This window comes from Sebastes umbrosus, chromosome 23 (assembly GCF_015220745.1).
Source record: "Sebastes umbrosus isolate fSebUmb1 chromosome 23, fSebUmb1.pri, whole genome shotgun sequence".
Taxonomy (NCBI): domain Eukaryota; kingdom Metazoa; phylum Chordata; class Actinopteri; order Perciformes; family Sebastidae; genus Sebastes; species Sebastes umbrosus.
Genome location: NC_051291.1, coordinates 5306309 through 5331898, shown reverse-complemented (window position 1 = coordinate 5331898; position 25590 = coordinate 5306309). Strand labels below are relative to the sequence as shown.

The 25590-nt window shown below is 42.7% G+C and overlaps 5 protein-coding genes across 7 annotated transcripts in view; 2 read left to right on the top strand and 3 right to left on the bottom strand.

Annotated features, from left to right (window-relative positions):
• Positions 1-13672, bottom strand: part of LOC119482567 (NXPE family member 3-like) — a 34241-nt gene extending 20569 nt beyond the window's left edge. Inside the window, exon 1 of one of the 2 annotated variants that reach the window (XM_037760219.1) lies at positions 13523-13672. The gene's annotated coding sequence lies outside the window, so the exon portion shown is untranslated. The remainder of the gene's footprint in view (positions 1-13522) is intronic. The other variant, XM_037760217.1, reaches the window with a different exon arrangement.
• On the top strand, positions 170-17905 carry LOC119482575 (NXPE family member 3-like). Its single transcript, XM_037760232.1, is given in 6 exon segments — positions 170-452; positions 454-588; positions 1202-1497; positions 16658-16728; positions 17019-17225; positions 17309-17905. Coding segments are annotated over 6 exon segments (1509 nt in total). The 5' UTR covers positions 170-200; the 3' UTR covers positions 17857-17905.
• LOC119482573 (NXPE family member 3-like) lies at positions 2394-3847 on the top strand. The gene is made up of 3 exons (XM_037760230.1): positions 2394-2505; positions 2848-3051; positions 3136-3847. The coding sequence occupies exons 1-3, from the start codon at positions 2445-2447 to the stop codon at positions 3687-3689; spliced, it is 819 nt and encodes a 272-aa protein (XP_037616158.1). The 5' UTR covers positions 2394-2444; the 3' UTR covers positions 3690-3847.
• On the bottom strand, positions 6161-10725 carry LOC119482565 (NXPE family member 3-like). The gene is made up of 6 exons (XM_037760212.1): positions 10612-10725; positions 8849-9286; positions 7949-8241; positions 7377-7447; positions 6850-7053; positions 6161-6766 (listed from the first exon to the last, which is right to left on the bottom strand). Exons 1-6 carry the CDS (start codon positions 10723-10725, stop codon positions 6213-6215), a joined length of 1674 nt encoding a protein of 557 aa, XP_037616140.1. The 3' UTR covers positions 6161-6212.
• A 7-nt stretch (positions 17906-17912) lies between the features above and the next one.
• Positions 17913-25156, bottom strand: selenoo2 (selenoprotein O2). 2 transcript variants are annotated; one of them, XM_037760210.1, is made up of 10 exons: positions 24461-25156; positions 23621-23824; positions 23363-23534; positions 23100-23230; positions 21564-21841; positions 21315-21448; positions 20197-20228; positions 19896-20081; positions 19573-19729; positions 19179-19340 (listed from the first exon to the last, which is right to left on the bottom strand). In XM_037760210.1, exons 1-10 carry the CDS (start codon positions 24892-24894, stop codon positions 19179-19181), a joined length of 1890 nt encoding a protein of 629 aa, XP_037616138.1. In that variant the 5' UTR covers positions 24895-25156. The 2 variants fall into 2 exon arrangements, with proteins under 2 accessions (XP_037616137.1, XP_037616138.1); XM_037760209.1 differs by lacking the exon at positions 20197-20228 and having other exon boundaries at positions 17913-19340; positions 21286-21448; positions 24461-25154.
• Positions 25157-25590: the final 434 nt, after the last annotated feature.

Sequence of the window (25590 nt, the reverse complement as noted above, 5' to 3'; positions counted from 1 at the left end):
GGGCCACAGGGGAAGTTGAGAAACGCTAGAAATTCCTGCAGCTAACAGATCAACAGTTCTTATCAACCCCCCCAAAGTCAATTTGAGCTTTGGGATGGGAAAAATCTTCCTTCTCGGTCCCTTTTGCTTTATTTGGTTAATTTGCTTTCAGTGCGTTTGTCTCCACCATCATCGTCCCAAGAGTTTCAACTGACCCTGACATGCATCGCCGCTTCTGCACCTTCCAGCCACTGTCCCGTGAGGAGGCTCTAGAGGAACGCTTCCTACTAGACTCCATTGCTTGGCCTGAAACTCCACCTTTAACAGCTCCTGTTTCCCTGGAGCAGACCAGTGATCCAGCTCACAGCACCTTCACCCTTCTCCCAGGGAGGGGTGGAGGACAGTGGCACGTAGGGGATCAGCTGGAGGTTATCATACAAATTTCTGACTTCCAGGGCCGTCCCAAGAAGTCCTGGGGGGGACTTCTTACTCGCCCGGCTGCACAACAGGAAGCTTGGTGCAGGTGTGGCTGGGCAAGTGGTGGATCATCTTAATGGGAGCTACTCTGCTGTATTCTCTTTACTCTGGGAAGGAGACGCGCAGGTTGAGGTAATGCTAAAAACTATCATGTTAAATGTCCAGTGTGTAGGATTTAGTGGCATCTAGCGGTGAGGTTGCAGATTGCAACCAACTGGATAAACCTCCGCTCACCCCTCCCTTTACAAGCGTGTCGGAGACTAAACACTAAAGGCCCTCTCTAGAGCCAGTGTTTAGTTTGTCCGTTCTGGGCAATATGGCGGACTCTGTGGAATAAGACCCACTCACAATGTAGATATGAACGGCTCATTCTAAGCTAACAAAAACGCAACAATTCTTAGTTTCGGGTGATTATACTCTCAAGAAAATATATCTGCCAATAGATCCCCCTAAATCCAACGCGCTGTTTCTTTAAATGTGATGGTACTGTAGGTGGTTTTAATTTTCTAATTGATTGTTCACTAAGTCCCGTCCCCCCTTACTTACTGTTGCCACGCCTGTTAACTTTCACTTCTCGCACGGCACATACACAGTTTGAAATGATAACGGTGGCAGATTTACCACTACATTTTTTTTGTCTTTTTAGAAACAATTTTACTTTTTCATTTCGGACAAAAGCAAGGTCTCATTTCTGGTCACGGATTGTAGATTTTTTAATAAAAACTCTGGTTCTGTATCCTATCAGGTGACGCTGGTTCATCCTAGTGAGGCCGTCACAGTGCTGCGCAGGCTGACCAGCGAACTGCCTGACAGGATTTACTTCAAGAGCCTCTTCCGCTCAGGTTCAGTCTCTGAATCTTCCATCTGTAACGTCTGCCTACGACCAACCCAGCAGCCGCTGTGCAACTACACTGACGTCCATACAGGCGAGCCTTGGTTCTGCTACAAGCCAAAGAAGTTGAGCTGTGATGCCAGGGTCAACCACGTCAGGGGAGGATACAAACAAAACATCAAGGCCGAGGAGGATAAGCTCTTTCAAAGGTGAAGTTTGTAACTACAGGCCATTAAGATTGAATCTAAAGTTCATTAAGTTTTACAGATAATACAGATCTAATGAATCGGTCTGGATCCTACTACTTGACTTTCATTGAGAACATTAGTTAGTATTTTCTGTTATTCATTTATGTTTCATTGTAAATGTATAAACTTTATTGTGGATGTGATCTTTTGAGAAACTTAAAGATGCACACCTATTTTTTTTGCCACTTGGGAGCAGCACAACAAACTATTGAGATATGATCACCTTATAAAGTTGATATGGCTGAAGTGTTAGCAAAAAGTGGACTATTTAAATCTAGTAGACATGGAGCAACATTAGCATTCATTTGGAGTTGTGTTAACGCTACCTGGAAAGTCCAATATTCATTCACCTTTTAGCTTTAGTTTGGTCTCCACCAACTCTTTAGGGGACGTATCTGGCTCTTTAGCTGCTAAATGCTCTGCTATGTTGACCAGATAGTTGCTTTGAATAATCAGAGCTTTCTTGAATGTAAACATCTGCATGATGCGTCTCATAAAATATGTTGATGAGAGCGGTGAGACTCAACCAAAACAGAAAAGTTGCGGGCCGTAAAACCAAAACAATTAGCTGAAAGATACTAAAATGTTATGTAGAGCTGTCGGGAACTGCAGAGTCGGGTGATGATTATTTGTGGGTTCATCACTGCAAGCGACACTTTGCACATTACACAGTCATTGGACCGTTTGTTTATATGAAAATATCAACTAGCAGCTTTAACTAACAAATGGATTTTCAAAGGTTAGGTTTTGTGCAATTATGAACATTCAATCAGTTGTTTCCCATTTTAGAGCTAGATTTTTCTAGTTTTGACTGATTTCAAATGTTTGTTCTCTTTTCTTGTATTTATGTTGTTAATGTGTGTTGAAGAGATATTTTATTATGTGTGCTTTTCTTCAGAGGTGTCAACATGAAAGTCTCCATTCGGGCTTCAGGACCTGCCAGTGTCAATGTGTTGCAAAAAAAGGAAGGTAAAGCATAATTTTTACTACTGCCACCACTGCCTATGATAATAATATTCAATAATAATTCAAAACTGAATGTGCGACAGACGATGAAAGTAAAACTGATGGAAAAAATAATGTGCAAAAATTGTGATACTTTCTTCTGGGTAGCGTTCCCCTTTAGAGGTATGTCTTCAGCCCAATTTGAGAAGAGCACTGGGCATATGGAGCACTAGTTTATGAACGTTAGCCGTGTATCTAGTCCCTCAGGACTAAGGATAGTCCATACGATGTTCATACAATCACTTTATATCTTGGTTTTGGTCGTTTTAAGGGATAACCCACCCTTATCCTTTAACTTCCTCTCAGCTCAACCAAAGGTGCAGAGCACCAATGTGACATCTGGACCTTCTGGTTTTTACTACCAGGATATGTGGCGAGCACTAGGTGGCACCACAGTTCGCCAATTCAACACCACTGCCATGATTCAGTGTCTGAAAGGCAAGGTGGTCCACCTGCATGGAGACTCCACCATAAGGCAGTGGTTTGAATTCATCAACACAGCTCTACCAGGTAGTTGATCCACGGGGGATTTCTGGCAACAGTTTGATTTTGTTCCCACTGAAGCTCATTCTCTTCCCTCTGTAATACTTTTAGATCTGAAGGAGTTTGACCTGCACAGCCAGAGGAAAATTGGACCTTTCATGTCCTTGGACTATGCAAACAACATCTTGGTGACGTTCTGCTGCCATGCCCCTCCTATCCGCTTTTCCAGCATCCCAACCAGCCAGTTTCGTTACATTGCCAATGAAATAGATGGCTTAATCGGAGGCACCAACACTGTTGTAGTTTTGGGCATCTGGGCTCACTTCAGCACCTACCCCATGGAGATCTACATCCGGAGGCTGCAGAGCATCCGCAGGGCGGTGGTGCGGCTGCTGGACAGGGCTCCAGGATCGCTGGTCGTCATCCGCACCGCCAACCCAAATGCTTTGATACTTTTTCAGATAATAAACAACAGCGACTGGTTTTCGCTGCAGCGTGAAAAGGTACTCAGAGCCGTGTTCAAAGGACTGAATGTTCATCTGATCGACGCCTGGGAGATGGTTCTGGCACACCACCTGCCGCACAACCTCCACCCAGAACCTCCCATTATTAAGAATATGATTGACGTTCTCTTGTCCTACATATGTCCTCAAAAGGGTGGCTAGAATATGTTTTGTTGGGGGGGAAGGAGTGAGGATTAAAGCACACGTTGAGTTTACATGTTATCTCTGTGTTTCTACCAAGTTCTGCATTATTCCTTCAGCAGTACATGCACAGACTAGACGCCGATTCAACATGCTGCATCGGCCGAAAAACCTCCGACACAGGCAGACTAGAGCCGACGGTGTGGGGCACAACGGAAAAACTACCACAAGCTGGTCAACGGCCGATCGTCGGCTTGGTGCGTCAGGTCCTTAAAGCTCACTTACACGTTAGAGGGTTAGGTTTGTTTGTTTTATTACAAAAACAAAAGTCTAAAATGACAGTTTGTGGTAATGCGCTGGACTTTTTCTTTGCTGAGCATAGTGACTTTCTGGAGTCTCCGCTGGTTGTCTGGCAACCTAAAATCATCAGTTACCCGGTAGTCGTTTTCAGTCCAAAATGGCGGAAGCCTAGCTTTGCTGCTGGGCGCTGATGTTGCAATGGAACGAACAATTGACTTCTCACTTCTTGGCAATAGATACATATTTTGGTTTTACAAAAACATGCAAATCTGTCTCAAATCGACCCTTGGGGTGGTTTATACACCAGATACTGTTTTTTTCCAGCAGGGAGGGAGTTTCAGTGAAGCATAAAACTGCAACTGGATTCACTTTTAGAAATGCCTTAATATTAAATAATATCTACCTTTACCTCAACGACCACATATTAATGAAAATCTCCATCAAGAGATATGTCTGTGTTTTGAGGCTCCAAAGAACAGAAACAGACTATTTTCATGATGTAACAATAATATATTTGCATGACGTCAACTTTGGTATGACGTTCAGAGTATTGATGATACACTGTTAAATTACATGTAATTTAAAGATGTTGCTGTTACAGAATCATTAATACTGCAGGAAATGTTAACAGAGTTCTGCTTTTGGCTGTGGGTTGGTGGGAAGTTGTACTTTTTAGCATTTCTTTATATACTGTATAAAAAACCTATATGTAAAATGAAACGGGAATAATCATATGAATGGAGATTATTTTTCTTAAAATTCTCAAATATTATTAGTATGAATATGATCCCTCTGTGAAGTGTTTTCACTGTTAATCCCATGGTGTGATGTTCTAACAGGAATAAAAAATGATTAGACAAAACAAGGGGTTCTGCAAACAAAAGCATTTAATGAAATTTATTTATATTCAGTTGTTTCATAATGATATAAATGGACTTAGACTTTGCGAGCTGTGCTCTATATAGACTTTCATTCATAAAATCAGTCAAAATCCTAAGCAAACATCAAAAATAACAAAGTAAAAAATATGATTTAGCTCTTGCATCCATCATTAAAGATACAGTAGGTAACTTTAAAAAAAACAACTTTTTGTCATATTTTTCTTTGGGCACGGTGGAATCTTGCAAATGCCATTAGGAGCATTAATGTGTTGGGTCCTCTCACTCAGACTTGATCATCATTCTGGTGGCCTTCACGGAGTAAGGTGCAGGAGATTTCCAGGTATGCCAGTGGAGGCCTGACCCCCAACCGATGTGATTACCAGCTGGATGCCAGTCGCCGTGCAGACTGGCAGATCCGCAGCTGCTGTACCACCAGCCACCACCGTCTGAGGAGGCGCAATCCGTTTATGCAATGTCTCCAAAGATGCATGAGGAGCAGTCGTCACTGTCGCGGTCGACGGTGCTGAAGCGGAAGTCATTCTGGTCAATGCCTGGATAGGCACTGCGGATGGCATCAGCTTTGGACAAAGTTGCAAACCATTTAAGGAAGTTTAGAATGCTTTAAAATGCTTTGTAACGCCCCTTGGCATTGGCGTCACACCCCTTCGCATTGGCGTCACGCCCTTTGGCATTGGCATCACGCCCCTTGGCGTTGCTGTCACACCCCTTATGTTTGGCATCAAAACCACTATAGTTACCCTCGGTATCACTTTAGGTTTAGGCAACTAAACCCTTTAGTTTAGTTTAGGAATAAACTATATTGTTGGGCTTAAAACTACTACGTTTGTACAGTGAAAATGACACTGAACATTGTGAACACGGGACATAAACGAACAGGGGACAAACATCATCACACATGAATACAATTGGACTCATTGGATCCACAAGATTCTTCACCTATTGTAACTAGAAACCCCATAGTATGTGTCTTAGACTGTCTTATTATGGACAGGGCTTCTGTATGGAAGTTTCATGAAATGATACCTTTTTCGGAATCTGCTTAATCTGATCCTACTTCGGTTAGTGATTTCCTGAATTTCCTGGGGACTATCGACACGGGCCATGACGTCATGCGTTGAGTGTGATCATTTATAAGTTTAGAATGTCCAACTCCAACCGGTTCTGTTTCTTTTGTGCTCACTCAACAATCCCTGATTAAAAATTGATTAGAAAAAATGTAGTCAGTCTAGTCGGTGCATGGGTTGCCTGAATGAAAAAAACAGGACTTGATAGAAACACAGAGGTAACAAGTAAACTCAGCATGTGCTTTAATCCCCACTCCCCCTCCCAAACAAACACACATCTATACACCCTTTTGAGGGCACATGTAGGACAAGAGAACGTTAACCATATTCTTAATAATAGGAGGTGCTGGGTGAAGGTCGTGCGGCAGGTGGTGGGCCAGGGTCATCTCCCAGGCATCGATCAGATGAACATTCAGTCCTTTGAACACGGCTCTGAGCACTTTGTTACACTGCCACGAGTGCCAGTCGCTGTTGGTTAGCGAGATAAAAAGCGACAGAGCTTTTGGGTTCCCGGTTCGGATGACGACCAGTGTGCCTGGAGCCCTGTCCAGCAGCCGCACCACCGCCCTGCGGATGCTCTGCAGCCTCCGGATGTAGATCTCCATCGGGAAAGTGCCGAAGTGAGCCCAGATGCCAAAAAATACGACAGTGTTGGTGCCTCCAATTAAGCCATCTATTTCATTGGCAATGTACCGAAGCTCGCTGGTTGAGACGACGACAATACGGATAGGAGGGCCGTGGAAGCGGGACGTCAACAAGATGTTGTTTGCATAGTCCAAGGAGATGTAAGGTCCGGCTCTCTTCGGGCTGTGCAGGTCAAACTCCTTCAGATCTAAAAGTATTACAGAGGGAACAGAATGAGCTTCAGTGGGAACAAAATCAAACTCTTCCCAGAAATCCCCGTGGATCAGTTACCTGGTAGAGCTGCGTTGAGGAATTCAAACAGCTGCCTGACGGTGGAGTCTCCATACATGTGGACCACCTTTCCTTTCAGACATTGAATCATGGCAGTAGTGTTGAATTGATGAACTATCGTGCCATCTAGTGCTCGCCACACATCCCGGTAGTAATAACCAGAAGGAGCAGATGTCACACTGTTGCTTTGCACCTTTGGTTGAGCTGGGAGGAAGTTGAAGGATAAGGGTGGGTTATCCCATAAAAAGACCAAAACCAAGATATAAAGTGACTGTATGAACATTTTATGGCCTATCCTTAGTCCTGAAAGACCAGATACACGGCTAACAGCTGGTGCCACGTTCATGAACTTTTAGCCTAGTGCTCCATGCTACCAGCGCTCTTCTCAAACTGGGCTGAATACATGTCTCTACAGGAGAATGCCAGAAGAAATTAGTATGTTTTTTTCAGCCTGTTTTACTTTCATTGTCTGTAGCACATTCAGTTTTTAATTATTATCGTAGGCAGTAAGAAGAATCATGCTTTACCTTCCTTTTGTGGCAACACAGTGACACTGGCAGGTCCTGAAGACCGCATGTAGACTTTCAAGTTAACACCGCTGAAGAAAAGCACACACAATAAAATATCTCTTACAACATAAAGATAAGCAAGGAGGACAAACATTTGGAATCATTCAATGAAGTTAAAAACTAGAAAGATCGAACACTAAAATGGAAAACAATTGCTTGAAAGTTCATTCAACATTACACAAATCTTGACCTCTAAAAATCAATTTTTGTGAGTTAAAGCTGCACTAATTCATATTTTCACACATCAGACCGGTAATACGTCATCCAGACCACGCCCCCTTTTGGGGGAAAACAATCCTGTGTCCCTCATAGACGGTAAAACAAACCGGTAATAGTAATGTGTAATGTCCTAAAAAAGATATAATAGAGGAGCTTTATGGCTCCAAAAGTTAGCTACTGTTATGTTCCGTTTGTTGTTTCTATTTATGTCTATGTTAAGCGTCCTTGGGTTTCTTGAAAGGCGCTATATAAATTATTATTAATTAATTTACAATAAACAAAATGCCAGTCCTGTCTCTCTGCTCCCTCACCTTCGAAAGAGCTTCTCCTCCTCGGCCTTGATGCTTTGTTTGTATGATCCCATGGCGTGGTTGACCCTGGCATCACAGCTCAGGTTCTTTGGCTTGTAGCAGAACCAAGGCTCGCCTGTACGGACGTCAGTGTAGTTGCACAGAGGCTGGGTTGGACGTAGGCAGACGTTACAGATGGAAGTTTCAGAGACTGAGCCTGAGCGGAAGAGGCTATTGAAGTAAATCCTGTCGGGCTGTTCGCTGTTCAGCCTGTTCAGCACTGGGATAACCTCAACGGGGTGAACCAGCATCACCTGATTGGATAGAGAACCAGAGTTTTCACACAACCTTTCCAAAACCAAAAACAAAAGAGGTAAAGTGCAACAAATTAATGTATTAAAGTGGCAGTAGGCAGAATATTTTTGGCATCATTGGGCAAAAATTCCGTAATAACCTTTCAGCAAATTGTAATTCAATTGTATTCCGAGAGAAAACTAGACTTCTGCACCTCCTCATGGCTGTTTTCAGGCTTTAGAAATTCTAGCCCGTGATGGGAGACTTTGGCCAATCACAGGTCATTTCACATTTCACAAACTGGTAAAGTTAGGGATTGATCTCGAATTGATTTTTATTAGTTAAGGTTAGACATTGATGTTGAATAGTTAAGGTTAGGATAGGTCATCGGCAGCGAGTCTCGCAAGAGTTTTTGCAAGTTTTTGCAGCTCTCAGATCAGATTTCTCAGTTTGCGGGCTCCTATCTAGACATGACCGTTATCATTACAAACGGCATGTGATGTGCGAGAAGTCAAGTTAACAGCCGTAGCAACAGTTTCTAAGGGGAGCGGGGCTTCGCGAACAATCAGAAGATTACAAATACCTACAGTATAATCACATTTAACATGATATGGTTTTTAGCATTACCTCAACCTGCGCGCCTCCTTCCCAGAGTAAAGAGAATACAGCAGAGTAACTCCCATTGAGATGATCCACCACTTGCCCAACCACACCTGCACCAAGCTTCCGGTTGTGCAGCTTGGCGAGTAAGAAGTCCCCCCCAAACTTCCTGGGCCGGCCCTTGAAGTCAGACATCTGTATCATAACCTCCAGCTGATCCCCTACGTGCCACTGTCCTCCTCCCCTCGCTGGGAGAATGGTGAAGTTGCTGTGAGCTGGATCGCTGGTCTGCTCCAGGGAAGCAGGAGCTGTTAAAGGTGGAGTTTCAGGCCAAGCAATGGAGTCTAGTAGGAAGCGTTCCTCTAGAGCCTCCTCACGGGACAGTGGTTGGAAATTGCAGAAGCTGCGATTCATGTCAGGGTCAGTGGAAACTCTTGGGACGATGATGGGGGATTTCACTTTATGCTGACACTGGCAGAGAGATGGTGACAAACATGCATCAGACAAATGCACTGAAAGCAAATTAACCAAATAAAGCAAAAGGGACCGAGAAGGAAGATTTTTCCCATCCCAAAGCTCAAATTGACTTTGGGGGGGTTGATAAGAACTGTTGATCTGTTAGCTGCAGGAATTTCTACCTTTCTCAACTTCCCCTGTGGCCCTTACTCTGTTGTTAACTTTGATCCATGGAAAAAACACATTTGCACAAAATCAAAGTCAAATGGTCAAGGTTTTCAAAGTGTCCACTGAAATTCATATTTTGGGATATTTTACATCATTGGCGCAGAAGCACTATGGAGGCTGTTTCACACCTGATGATTTGACATGACAGAGGAAGATTTTAATGGCTGAAAAATGCATTTGATGCATACCAATTGGATTGAACCACACTTCAGGTACAAAAGGGACACTTTGTTTTCAAAAATTGCATTGATAAGAGAATCCAAATAAAAGCCATTGAACCTCTTATGGTTCTTGTCCACAGCCTCCGTCCTTTCCATGCTTTCCATTCATTGTCTATGTAAGCAGCCGTGCAATGCATTCTAGGAGTGTGGCGGCACGATTCAAGAGACGAGGCATCACGTTGGCCGGTCCTCATTTGTTTATAGTTGAGATCTAGGCTACCTGATGCAAACCTGGGGCATCCGGTGCAATTCGCCGCCTCTGGAAACTCCCAAGAGACTTTAAAACTAAGTGTTGTCGATCCAAAATAAAGACAGATTTAGCAACTGCATGGCTTATTTCTCGCATAAAATGTTTTCCGAAACACATTTCGGAAAACTATTTTCATGATATAAGAGAAGAAAGTTTCCAAATGAGCTGCCATGTTGGTTCCGGTTTGAAAGCTCGGAGCAACAGCCCTCGAGGGAAACCATTCGTCCAATCAGGTGTCTAGTGTCTAGTGGCAGCCCATCAAGCGTCCAATGCTGGGAAGCGAGGCGATCCCTTGCGATAAAAACGCCCCTGTGGACATTTTGGGGAATCTTTTTAAAAACTGTACATTTGTAACTCATTTGTTTAGGTCTTCAGCGAGAACAAATGAGAACCACATTAATGGTTTTGGTCTAAGGCATAGAATAATGCGAGCCTAGCTTGAGGAGCTGCTGCTGTCACCAGGTCAAGGTGCAGCATTGAGAGGGTAAATACAATTTAACTGCATTTATTTGCAATGAAAGAACATTACTGTTGCTGAGCCACGTTGCATTTGAAAATATCCTGAAACCTGACTAATATAAACATTTCAAACAGGGTCCACCCTTCAAGCAGACCCTCTAAAACCAAATTCTCACCTCCAGAACATCCATGTTACGTAGCACATAGATCGAGACAAAGAGAGCCAGAAAGAGGAAGATGACTCCGTACTCCCTTCTTATACAAGCTGTGGCCTTCATGATAGTCTTCATCTATGGCTGCGCAGGCTTGTGGATTAAAGAAGAGATTTATTAAAAAAATAAAAACAAAAAACATAGGGGTTACTGCTAAAAACTTGAAATTCCTTTGATTAATCAACCATCAACCAAAGAAAGCAGCTTCCTCTCTTGCAGTTGACCATGATTCAATCTATCCCGCACCCTTTGCCACGTCATGTAAAGAAGTAAATTCAAATACATTTGGATTGTGCTGTTTTTGACATCCTGACACCACATGCTGCAAAGTTACCCTAACAACAAGTTGCACAAATATCTGTTTTCATGTTCATTACAGAAGCAGAGAAGGGATTTCCAGCATAACTTCACCTACTTCCAAGGTGCATGGAGATGGGAGTCTGAAGAGGTAAAACTCCAGCAACTCCAGTAGTATGCAGATCACCTGTAATGTTAGACCAACATGTTTCAGCTTATTGCCTTCATCAGGGTCATCATACAACACACAAACCAATTTGAAAATATAAAACCCTAACCCTCACAGGTACTGCATTTAGCAAAAAAACCCCAAAACAATTGATTCCTGTAATGGCAATTTTCATATCTGCAGTTAACACTGTACCTTTAAATAATCTCAGGGCCTCACATGTTCAACTTTGTCACCATAAAACAGTGACCCGACGGATTTATCTCTTTTGGAGTACACAGTGAGTTTGAAAATAAATGGTACCTAGAGGGCCTTGATAGGGACAAACTCAAGCTTGACTGGCTGTTTGAGTGACTCTGCCTGACACACTTTTTCAGTCTCTATTTCAGATACCACACTCTGATCCCAATGTCTCATTGATCAAATCGAAGGATGAAAGGTGGCAAGATTTGGGACCTTAGACTAAAAGGTGTAATGATGCTACAGGTTGGGAGAAAACAGCGGACCCCAAAGTTGATTTTCACAAGGTCTCTGATTCTCTGCTGTGGTAGACGCAGTCAGATCGGCTGAACTCCTCTCAGACACAGAATGGAAACTGACAAATTTTGCCCTCACACAATAAAAGTGGTTTTCTGTCGTTGACAAGTCGTTGACCAGTCGACCCAGACAGCCAGTTTTGGTTCACATTTTCTTTTGAGAAAAAAATGTACAAATTTACGCGTCTTCGTCGAGGATTTTCTGAATCCCCAACGAATCCCCAACCATCTTTAATGCAGCATTAAAGGAAAACCTGGAGAAAACACATTGCAATCTTTTTTTATCTTTTTTACCTTTTTTATTTTCATTCCTATGCCTTTGTTATTTTTTCATTATCTTATATGTGTTACAGAGTACATCAGACTTGTTAAATTGATTATGCATTATTCCTTGTGCTGAAGCTATGATTGCCTCTTTGATCAAATCTACTGTTGGACAATATGTACATACACCACAGCTGGAGAAAGACATTCCTGACCTTTTTCCACCTCCAGTGTGGACGCCACCATTTTATGATGATATTGCCTGAGATATTTTTATTCCTTCTTTCTCATAAACTTAAATCAAAATCACATAGTATCTTCACACTTTGATTTTGTGTTTTACAATGGTGCTAGTAGTAATCAGATATGTTAATTATTAAAGTGAGCATTGAATGCTCAAAGGGGGGAATGTAATGGCAATTTTCATATCTGCAGCTAACACTGTACCTTTAAATAATCTCAGGTCCTCACATGTTGAACTTTGTCACCATAAAAACGTGACCAGATGGTTCTGCTTTCTGTAACTGTAAACAACAGATTTCTGAAATACTTTTTATGTCTTGTGATGCTCTGTTATCTGCTGTGTGCTGACGCATTGATACACATTCTATCCTTCTCTTCTTTGCACTTCTCTATGTGTTATGCTTTAGTATGTATAAATACTGACTACTCTTGTGTTCGGGTCTCACTTGCCACAGTCCACTCAGGTGGCCGTGCTCGTGAGTCCATCTGCAGATGCTTTTCTTATTAATATATGCTTTTTTATTAAATTTACTTGAAAGACAAGTTGTTACCTTGGTTTGTCTTGTTTTAACAGAAACTGCCACCACATTCCTTAGGTTTTCTAGTTTGATACCAGTATCTTCACTCTAGCTTTAAAACTGAGCCCACTCATACTCATACTCATAAAACACTGCTATATAACAAAAATAAAACAAGTCACTACAACAATCTGTCAACACCATTACCACCCAGCTTACCTCTGTCACCGCCAAAATGAAAACTATGAGGGAAACAATTCTGGACTTACAAAAACGCAGTATGAGGGACACTAGTTTTCTACTTTTACTTTTCTTGATGGACAATTGTACCCGTGATCTCTCTCTCTCTCACTGCAGTTTGAAGCTCAACCCTCCTATGGTTTAGTAAAAGAGGTCACAACCTGTTGATTTGTTTTACTACATTTGATTACATTTGATTACATTTGTCTTTCTCTCTCTCTCTCTCTCTCTCTCTCTCAAAAGTCTCAATGATCAATATCCACGTGAAATCAAGAAGCGTCGCAAAGAACTATTTCCAATCCGTAAACAAATGATGAAAGAAGGCAAAAAAGCAATAATCTCAGTGGACAAATTCTACATAGATGGAGAGTTGTACCGGGATAAAGACATGACCCCCTGGCTCTTCTAGACACCCCCCCATCTCCCTCTCTCTCTCGTACACCGCTCCATTAGCTACACAAACATGCACACATCCAAAAACCAAAGAATTCCTGCATCCTATCCTGTGTTCTTTCCCCCCGAAACCAGACTTCATTAACTTTTCTGTCATTTTAAGCATCTTCCAGGTTTTCCTGTTGAATAAAAGGATGCAGTCAAGTGACTCTCACCTGTTACCTGTCGGCAGGTAACACTTCAGTTCAGTGTGCAGTGGTGATCCAGCGAGCGGCTTGTTGTTCCAAATAAAATCTGAATCAAATGGGACTGAACGAACCCTACTGACTATTCTGGTTCTAACTGATCACAGAGACACGCCTGAGCAGGAATGTACTGTGTCTCGGTTTGTTCTTAATGAAGCAGAGGGCTGAGAGGCAAAATGTGACACACCCACCCAGGAAACCACACCTGTGTACCTGAATAGAATATAAAGCTTTATTGATAGATGTAATAAATAAATACATGAAAACAACTTGGTTTTAGAGGGTCTGCTTGAAGGGTGCACCCTGTTGGAAATGTTTAATATTAGTCAAGTTTCAGGATATTTTCAAATGCAATGTGGCTCAGCAACAGTAATGTTCTTTCATTTCAAATAAATGCAGTTAAATTGTATTTACCCTCTCAATGCTGCACCTTGACCTGGTGACAGCAGCAGCTCCTCAAGCTAGGCTCGCATTATTCTATACCTTAAACCAAAACCATTAATGTTGTTCTCATTTGTTCTCGCTGAAGACCTAAACAAATGAGTTACAAATGTACAGTTTTTAAAAAGATTCCCCAAAATGTCCACAGGGGCGTTTTTATCGCAAGGGATCGCCTCGCTTCCCAGCATTGGACGCTTGATGGGCTGCCACTAGACACTAGGCACCTGATTGGACGAATGGTTTCCCTCGAGGGCTGTTGCTCCGAGCTTTCAAACCGGAACCAACATGGCAGCTCATTTGGAAACTTTCTTCTCTTATATCATGAAAATAGTTTTCCGAAATGTGTTTCTGAAAACATTTTATGCGAGAAATAAGCCATGCAGTTGCTAAATCTGTCTTTATTTTGGATCAACAACACTTAGTTTTAAAGTCTCTTGGGAGTTTCCAGAGGCGGCGAATTGCACCGGATGCCCCTGATTTGCATCAAGTAGCCTAGACCTCAACTATAAACAAATGAGGACCGGCCAACGTGATGCCTTGTCTCTTGAATCGTGCCGCCACGCTACTAGAATGCATTGCACGGCTGCTTGTGGCGGTACTGAGTTCCCCAGACTTTAGTTGTTCAGTCAGAAGACTGAAAAACAGTTCCCATCCACATAATAATATAAAATAAAATGCCTTCTTAATAATAATAATGAACAAATGCCTCTTCAATAATGAACAAATGCCTCTATAATAACAAACAATTAAGGAAACTGAAATATTGGTTTGTGTTTTTCCTTTTACCCTCCTTTAAAGTTTTCCCAAATAAAATACACTAAAAGAAATGGGTATAAAGGGTTTCATTGAAAATCAACAAATGAATAGAATACAAAAATACAGCCTGCAGGCGTTAGGCTATTGTAAGGCAAGCCAGCTGTTGCACAAATAGCACCTAATCGTCCCAGTGCAGGTAACCTAATTGGTTGGCACTTAACTTGTTTCCCCAACTAGGAGTCAACACTCTCAACAAACAAAACACAAAGATCACAGAATCCCAAAAGGGCCCAAAACAGACCAGAGTTTCTGGTAAAGCTGATAACACATGTTGCATTGAGTGAAGGAGAGATCAGAATGACACTGGGTGTGCAGTTTCCCTCCTCTTTTAAGCCCTACAGAAAGGGCGTCGTTACACCCTGATTGGCCAAGAGGGGAATGCACCAAGCTGCTCTCAACTATCATTTAAGAGCCAGTCCCCACACCCTGCGCAACAGGTGAACTGAATAACCCTCTAATCACTCAGCAACTCAACCAAAAAAACACCAGGGAAAAGGGAAACAACAGCAAGCACCAGAGAATTGGCAGCTGCCACACTCCCTCCCCCATATAATAAACACCGCCTCCAAGGTGTTTTACACACATCCTTTAGACAGTTATTTACCTTTAATACAATGTCACAAAAAAACCCATAAATTCATCCTCATCACTAGTGTCACTGTCCAGAAAAATGCGCATGACCGCCTCTCTCTCCTGAGCCTCCACTTCAACAGAGGTTGGGCGACACTCCTTCAAATCACACACATTAACCACCCTTAGATCCTTTCCGGTGTCCTCACGCACAATCCTGTAATTCACAGGGCTTACCTGCTCAACAATGCGGTATGGACCAATCCATCGTGGGGCCAGTTTAGCTGTGTAATTTTTGGAAGCCTTGGAGACGGGATGGGCTTTCATCCAGACCCTATCCTTCATTTCATATGTGACATGTCGCCTGTTTTTGTTTATAGGTATGAGCCTGTTTCCTTTTTGCCTGTGCCAGATTGGACTCTACCAGAGCTTGGTGCAGACCCGCGGGTTGTTTAGCAAGAGTTGGTACAATTTCTCAGCCTCCCTCCCTGTTAAACCACTGTCTGCAACAGCAGTATGGAGCAGACTGGGTAAGTCATCACCTTTAGGAATACAAGCTAGGTTACACCAGTCATCACTAACGGCAGGCAAGAGCGGTAATATAGGTGGTAAGGTAGTATACAAAGCAACACTGCTCACACTCAGAACACCCCAACCATCGCTAGGGCACAGGACAGGCTGGAAAGGGAAAACCCTGGTGGTGTCATCACCAGCAAAAGAGTATACCTTGTCCCGGACGTTGACCTGGAGCCCACTCATGCTCATAAAATCTAAACCAAGAACTAATGGATACACCAACACATCTGCATCCAGTACTGCGGTAGGTACGAACCAACTGTTACCATGCATGCTGAACTCCAGCACTTTTCATCCAATAGGATTTGCTTGCTGGCCATTCGCAAGATACATTGGTCCACCCTGCCATGATACAAGGGACTCATTGGGGCCTTTGATCTTATTCCACAGACTCACATGCAATAAAGTGTAAGTAAGCGAGTGTTACCTATGTATCTCCTTTGTGGGACGTTTACTGTTGCCGTGGATTAGTTTACATTATAGTTAATGGAACGTCCAGTGCGTTTCATACCGGTGCTAAAGGGTGCCGGGTGTGGCGGTACCGAACACCAACGGCCGTCACAAAACCTTGGAAATGAGAATAGGCTGGCTGGACTCTTCTAGTTTTAACCTGATTTCAGATTTTTCAGATTTTCTTGTATTTAAGTTGTTAGTGTTGTAATGTGTATAAGAGATATTTTATTATCTGTGCTTTTTCTTCAGTGGTGTCAACATGAAAGTCTCCATTCGGGCTACAGGACCTGCCAGTGTCACCGTGTTGCAAAAAAAGGAAGGTAAAGCATAATTTTTACTACTGCCTATAAAAATAATCGCCTTCTGAATGTGCTTCAGAAAATTAAGGTAAAACATTCAGGAAAAACTCATTTGTAAACAACGTAGCATTGACCTGTCTAGAAATGTATTCAGCCCAATTTGAGAAGAGCGCTAGGACCCTAGTAACGAATTGACTTGAGGCTGAGTGCCACAGATTAAGGTCAGGTTAGGGAAGGCCCTTGGATTTGGTCCTTTAGTGGAATTTGTCGACAATAACAAACCTTAAATAACTCCACCTTCATCCTTTCAGGTCAACCAAGGGTGCAGAGCAGCATTGTGACATCTGGACCTTCTGGTTATTACTACCAGGGTGTGTGGCGAGCACTAAATGGCACCACAGTTCACCAATTCAACACCCCCTATGCCATCAGTCAGTGTCTGAAAGGAAAGGAGGTCCACCTGTATGGAGACTCGACTATCAGGCAGTGGTATGAATTCCTCATCCCAGCTCTACCAGGTAGCTGATCCACAGGGATTTCAAGCAACCGTTTGATTTTGTGCCCACTGCAGCTCATTCTGTTACCTCTGTAATACTTCTAGATCTGAAGAAGTTTGACCTTCACAACCTGTGGAATGTTGGACCTTTCATGGCCTTGGACTATGCAAACAACATCTTGTTGACATACCGCTGCCATGGTCCTCCTCTCTTTTTTGCCAGGGTCTCAACCAGCGAGTTTCGTTACATTGCCAATGAACTAGATGGCTTAATCGGAGGCACCAACACTGTTGTAGTTTTTGGCATCTGGGCTCACTTCAGCACTTACCCCATGGAGATCTACATCCGGAGGCTGCAGAGCATCCGCAGGGCGGTGGTGCGGCTGCTGGACAGGGCTCCAGGAACGCTGGTCGTCATCCGGATCGGGAACCCCAAAGGTTCATCGCTTTTTCAGACCAACAGCGACTGGTTTTCGCTGCAGTGTAACAAGGTGCTCAGAGCCGTGTTCAAAGGACTGAATGTTCATCTGATCGATGCCTGGGAGATGGTTCTGGCCCACCACCTGCCGCACAACCTCCACCCACAACGTCCCATTATTAAGAATATGATTGACGTTCTCTTGTCCAACATATGTCCTCAAAAGGGCGGTTAGAAGTTTGTTTGGGGAGGGGAGTGAGGGATTAAAGCACACGCTGAGTTTACATGTCTCTATACTGGCAGTTTATGCAATTGAAATGAATAAATATTAAATTAATGACTTAACAACCCCACTGCTATACATTTGATTTAAACGTTGCACGGGAATTTGTGACATCACCTTTTTCTAATTAGGCCCTGGCCACTTCAAACCAGTGAGGAAAGCAAAAATAAAACACGTATTCAGATATCCTCATGTTTAAAAAACACAAAACACTGTTCCAAGTTTGGCAAGAAACTGATGTTTCCAGGTCCTTTAAGATACTGAGCTAATGCCTCGTATGTATAACATTTAATTAACACACTTTATGACAAACAATGCGTAATCTTTTATTTCAAAATTTGAGAAACAAAATACCAACAATCATTCTATTTATTCTATATAAAGTAGCTTTAAGAAACTAATCATTTTGCTCATATTTGATTATTAATATGTTGACCTTTTAAGTCCACTATCTGTAAATAACTGATGTCAGTGTGTTCCTGTGTTTCAGACCCAGACAGGTCATTGTGTGACTGGACATCTGAGCCGTCATACTTCATCAGCAAATTCATCGACTACTTTAGCAAAACCTTCTCACTCCCAACTCGTCAAATACGAGGCTTGGTCAGTGGCCCTACGCTTCAAACTTATTACAATTACAAATTGTATGACTCCGTTCAACCTTGAACCTTGAACAGCGCAGACCAGATCCACTCCTTCCGTTCTTACCTTTCACAATAAAAGCCGTAGACGTATAACATTCGCAGGCGAGTATTTCACCTTTTTGTGTTGTTTATTCCTCATGCCCCTGATGTGTTAAGGCCTACATCAGTTGCTCTGACTGTCTGATAATGATGTGGGTGGGTTTACATTGAAGTTAGTTGACAGCATCTGTATCAGACGGCGAGGGCCGCTGTGATCAAGCTGCGGTATTTGACAAATTGGGAGTGAGAACGGGTTGCAACGTAGGGGTGACCAATCTGTCAAATTTGGACAAATTGAGCTTTAGCAAAACTGTCTATATATTATGCATCAACAGCTCTAAACGCTGCAATAAAAGCATCATGATCACACAAACATTGATCTATGATCATACTGATGAACACTGGAACACTCTGAGTTACATGACATCCTCCTTTCAGGAAGAAGGAAAGAAAGTCTGAGGTGGAAGTGGAGAACAGCAAGAGTAGCAACAGTACTGACACATTTTGTTCGCTCTGAAAACTGAAGCCTATAGTGGTCCACCGGTGGAAACAGACCTCTCTCCTTCACCTGTCTGTGAGCCTCTACGATGATCAGGTGATACAAATCCTCTGTGCCCAGGTGGGAGGTTTCCTGTTATAGGAGAGTTCCCTCCCGTTCTGCTCCTTTTCACCACATGCATTAGGTCCATCCAAAGGCTCCAACCCAAATGCATCAGAATATGGTTTCTCCAGAACTTTGAGGATTGTGTTGACCTGCAGGACAAGGTACAGGTAGGATGACTTCTATTGATCCACAGGATTTAAATTGCATTAAATCATCATAAAAACTAACAACATTGCTCTTCACAAACTCCACTGAGACAACTCAGTCCGTTAAAGGTGCAGTTAACTTTTATAAAAAATAACTTTTTATCATATTTGCTCAAACTGTCACTATATCCTGACAGTATTACATGAGACAGATAATCTCTGAAAGAGTCCTGACCTCGGAGAAGTCTCCCTTTTCTGCAGCCTGAATTGCATTCTGGGCGATGTAGTTGCGTAGGACGACATGGGGGTTGGTGCTGTTCATCACAATGAGCCTCTCCTTTTTGATGAGAGACAAGTCACTTGTGCCGTCAGACTCCCTGGCTAAACGCCTCCTGGTATTTCAGCACAAGAGAAAATGGGGAAATGTATTTATCCATTATGGAAATCTAATATATGATTTATAAAAACAATAAACAGGGTTGAAAAGAAAACAAATTACCAGCAGAGACAATGTTTAAGCAGCAATTATTATTTTTGTTTTCGCCTTTTTCTTCTTACCTGTATCGGCTAACCCAGCGAATCCAGTCATCGCGCTGCTTTTTCTTAAGCTCGTTCTGATCCGTCTCCAGCAGCTCCTTTAGCCGTCCCATCTGTTCCAGCTGCTGGGACACAGCTGGTTGGTCTGCCACCATCCCAAACATGACCGGGTTGGTTTGTGCCATGGACAGAATCATCGCCAATTCACTAGAACGGGAGAAGAGGTAATTGACCACAAATCTACCCCTAGTCCTACATGATGTTCCACGTACACCTGCTACTGTCTCAACATAAATCCTACCAAAACACACATTTAACTTACATATTGTCTTGGTAAGCTTTTTCCCCAAAATGCTTGCATGTAAAAGGAAAAACAAATTAGAGGACGAGAGAGATTCAGTCATTTGAAAGCAGTGCTCTGCTCAGCTATAGGATTAAATACACATTCATTAGGAGTATATGGTGGGGCAGCTAGAGACTATGGCCCAATTTAAATTTGGTCCTTACACCCTCCCACTCCATGACGGAGTGAACTCCATTTGTAGTAACGCTCGCAGCTCAATGAAGGACCCTTCTTTAAGGTGTAGGGTAATAAATACAGCAGTCACTTAAGGACAAACTTCCAACCCCCCGGCAAGGAAATAAATATCAGAATCAGAAATACTTTATTGATCCCCGGGGAGGAAATAGTTACATTTTACTACGAATCTAAAATAGAAATATATATATATATATATATATATATATATACACTCCATTATTTCGCTGCTGTTACAATGCTAATTGGCATTGTATTTTACATGGTTGGAAAGCCTGTTTATTTACCTTCACAATGATGTCCAGATTGTAAGGATCATGCATTTGTGGGATGAGCAACACAGCTGATTATGTGGGTAGCGCCCAAGTAAAATTTGTCAAAATTCTCTGCCAATGTGTGATTAATTTTTGATTGATCACGATTAACTCTGGACAATCATGCGATTAATTGTGATTGAATATTTTAATCGAATGACAGCCCTGATAAATAAGAAATATGTATAAAAACAGTGCAAATAATAATGCTGATCTATCATTAATTATGAAAAAATGCAAGAATAGTATAAATAAATATGAATATTAGTTTAAATGTACTGTATAAATAAATGCAGTGTTAATGCCGGAGTAAATCAGATTATTGCAAATCTGAATTAATGCACTAAATTATTGCACTGTTAAATCAGTATTGCACAGTTGAATATATAATAAATTATGGGGTTATAGCTGCTGATAGGGGTAAAAAATAAGAAACATATATAAGTGGGTAGGGAGAGGGTGTAGGGGATGGTTTGGAATTGGGCCTATATGTTCCCTCTTGTTATACAGTAGCTGCTTTGTGAAGGAACACACTTGTATCCACCATACACTCCCTCACCGGTCCTCCATAGTTGGCTTATTAGCCACCTTTAGCTCCTCAATAGAGGCACACTGCTCTAGGATGAGGTCCACTACTGGCCCCACTGTGGCCCTCTCAATGTCGCCCTCCTCTGGCCAGGGGACGCGGCTCAGCAGGCGAAAGGTGTTGGTGAAATCTGCACCTGGAAGCACATGATGTTATGACAAGACTGCAAGCATATCACATTTTCATAGATTATAGTCAAACAACATTACCAAAATGTCAACATTAATCTTTCTAATTTTCTGTCTTTGTACCAGTGTTGTGCATGACACGCAGTAGGTCTGATATGATCTCGCTGTCCTCTGCCTCTTCTTTTCTCACAAGGCCCAGCTTTTTCCTCATGATGCTCAGGTAGAAGGCTTCGTATGTGGGTGCGAATTCATCCAGGACAGCCCCCGCCTGGGGTGCATCCAGCTCAGAGCCCAGCGCCTCCGCCAGGCGAGCCAGATTCCAGCGGCACACAGATGGTTGGGCTCGGTATGAGTAGCGCCCTCTTCTGTCCGAGGTGTTGCAGACGAAATCTGGATCGAATCTGACACACAGGTGGGGGGAGTTTTCATATACAATATGATATGAGTTATTATATAAATTCTTATATTGTATAATTATTATATTGTAGTTACTGTATGTCAAAACAGATTGTAATCAGACTTTTAGAACCATTTTACTGAGGCAAAGCTGAAAATGTTTTTTGAGTCAGCATGAGAAGTGGTGTACATCATCTGAAAGCTGGAAACCTGAAGATCAATTTGAGATGCAGCTCAGCACTGTGTCAAGTTATTCTAGTCAATAATAAGAAATAAAAATGAATTAATAAACTGTGAAAGTGTATAAGAACTAAGAACATTATAATAGAAGTATATGATGGTCGTCCCCATGCTCTATTATGTCTCATAAATTGTTGCAGCAATTTTTAGGTTGATACCATTTGTTACACAGATTTGGTGCTAAATTTAACCATTTTTTACCATTCAAATTGATAAAATAAAATGATCAATAATCCCTCCAAAATACCACATTAAGACACCAAGACCTCAAGGAACACCATAGAAAAAGCCATGCTGTGATTTGGTATCAAAAACTTTTGACATTTGGAGATTTCTACTAGAATTGCAGTTTTTGGCGATTGGATGGCGAGAACTTCTGTTCTGGAAACTGTTCAGAAACACCCTTATTGTCAATCTAATGAGAAAAGCCATCCATCCTCTGAATGCTCTAGGTCTATAGTTTGTGGTTGTAAAGTTTCATGAGGCTGTGATTATCCTAGAGGTCACCACAGGTCATTTTATACAGTGAAGTCAAGTTTCAAACAATGGTCTCACTACAATGAAATGGCTACTATGGGCACTAACATCATCACACATGAATACAGTTGGTTTCATTGGATCCACAAGAGCCTCAGCTTTACAGTGATACCCAATTTATGTAATTCAAGACAGTTTAGGGACCCCAGAATGCAGAAATATTAAAATACGCCATTTTTAGAATAGGTGAAAATAACACAGTTGTAATGCATTAAAAAAACTGCATGTGATTATCATAAAGTGGGCATGTCTATATAGGGGAGACTCATGGGTACCATAGAACCCATTTTCATTCACATATCTTGAGGTCAGAGGTCAAGGGACTCCTTTGATTATGATCGTGCCAGTTTTTCCTCACCAAAATTTAACGTAACTTCGTAGCGTTATTTTTGCGTTCTTCCCGACAAGCTAACATGACATGGTTGGTACCAATGGATTCCTTGATTCCTCCATTTCTAGTTTCATATGATGCCAGTAGAAGCCTACCTGTCCATGAAACCAAAGGGGCCATAATCCAGAGTAAGACCCAAGATGCTCATGTTGTCTGTGTTAAGGACGCCATGGCAAAAACCAACACACTGCCACTGGGCCACTAGCTTAGCAGTTCGCGTCATCACCTGGGGATACACAAGTCAAATCTGACGACCAAAATGTAAAAAACACAAACATGAAATTAACTAAAGTCTTAAACTGCCTTTATTAGCTGAGCTTGTGTTTGACATTCTGTCAACAAACCCCTCAGTCCTCACCTCTCTGAAGAATGCCATGTTCCTGTCTTTCCGATTGGTCTGCTGGATGCAAGGATAAAAAGTCTCAATGACATAATCCAGCAGCTGAGCGCGAATGTCATGCCGCCCTGCACTGGGACCCTGCAGGCCCGAGAAATCATCTCGGCCCAGAAAGATCTCAAAAGATCCAAATCTAAAACGAAGAGAGAAAGTGTCCATATGTATCCACAGACAGCACAAAGTGTTTTTGTGTCTGAAAACAATTGGAATGTTTCCTACCTGATGAAGGAGGGGGCGACACGCAGGACGACTGAGCAGCGCTCAGGGATGCGCCTCCCACTGTTGAGTGGATCTCTGCTGACGTAGAGATCAGAGGTCACGAGGGAGGCTGCACGGGTGCTGGGTATCCCCAGGGCGGCCATGGCCTCGCTGCACAGGAACTCTCTGATGCTGGAGCGAAGCACCTTCCTGCCATCGCCATCTCTGAGAAAATGGGTTTGTCACACAGATTTGTGTCCCAGTTTATTTCCTGTTGCAGTGTATGTGAATGTCATTCGCTGACAGGAAGTACACATGGACCCAAGCTGTTGCCTAGCAACGCAATTCCGTTGCAATTCCGTCAAAATGCGCTAAAACGGAGCGTTTCAGACAGAGGGTAAATACAGATATATTCAGGCTGACAGTATGAGGAAAATAAAGTTTTTTTTTAACATTACAGAATGTAAACATGTTCTAGTAGAAACACTAAATACAAGTATGAACCTAAAAATGAGCACGATATGGGACCTTTAAGAATAAAAGACAGTCTCACATATTCTTCATATTATGTGTTTAACAGACCCAATGATCTGGGGAAACTAGAGGTGTACTGATTCTGCTGAGCACACAGTCGTTAAGCAATGCTGGACACATTTAATGTGTGCCAAGCAGTTATAAGCTCTTAAGCAGCTCTCCTTGGGTTAACGCACTCACATGCCTCTGGAGGAGGCTTATGAAAGACTGGGCTGTGTCACCTGCTGCTGAAAATGTCCTATTCTCTCTGAGGAAACTTCATCCATCTCTTTGTCCCTGACCTACAACCTGTTCCTGAGGTGGATCATAAACTCTTAAATGAATTACCTGGAGTACGGTGTGACTCCTGCACCCTTCACCTGAATCTCCCATCGCCCGTGGGTGGCCGACTCTACCTCTCCCAGGTACATCACCGCTCCATCCCCCAGCTGGGACGCATACAGGCCGAACTGGTGGCCGCTGTAGCAGTGCGCAGCCGGCTGGGAGCCCGGCAGCAGCCTGGAGCCGCTCAGATAATCCGGGCTCAGGGGATCACCCAACACATCCTGCACACTGAGGTCCAGCAGAGCCAGCGCTGAGCAGGACAGGGCCACGAAGGTCGGACGCACCAGGGGCTGAAGAGTACCAAGTCTGGAGAAACAGGCCGCTGGGACTGTCCGGGACCCGGGCTCCTCGGAGTCGTCCACCGGCAGCTTTTTCAGCACGGTGTTGTTAAACGGTAGGCGCTCCAGAGCCGTGGACGTGCACTGAGAGGGCTCCATGAGGACTGAGGTTTAACACCACCCACTCAGTCAGGATCAGGGCTGTGTGGGGGCGTTAGTGTGTAGACTATGGCACTTTGTAATACGGCAGACAGTGTTCAGGAGCATGAACAAGAATAAAAAAGTTGGCAAAAATGTAATAGAAGAAGATATTTAGTCCATAAATAAAAGCCTCAAGCCATCAGAATAGTTTGAAAAACTACACCTAAAGGATTTAAAGGGACTGTTTGTAACTTTCAGAAATGCTTGTTAACAGCGACACCTGTGGCCGTTAAGTCAATGAAAATCGACATGAACGAACATCGCTCAGTTATTTCTGCACAAACGTCCACCGTACATTCACTAGATATTCTCAGAGCTACGAAGTCTTCTGCAGTGTGTAGTGAGCGCGCATGCACGTGTAGAGGTGGAGCGTGACAGCGAGAATGCGCGGTGTGTGAGTGAAGGCGAGCAGGCAGAGGAGCAGAGACTCCGGCCACACGCGAGCGCGCACTATATTATAATATAGTATAATACAATATAATATAAATAATACAATATAGTATAATACCATATAGTAATGTAATATACCATATTAAAATATAATAATATAAAAGTATAATACAATACAATATAATAATGTAATGTAATAAGAGATGACTTTGTGTCTCTTTAAAGGAAACTCTCTGGCGTCCAGAAAGAAGCTCCTCTCCATCG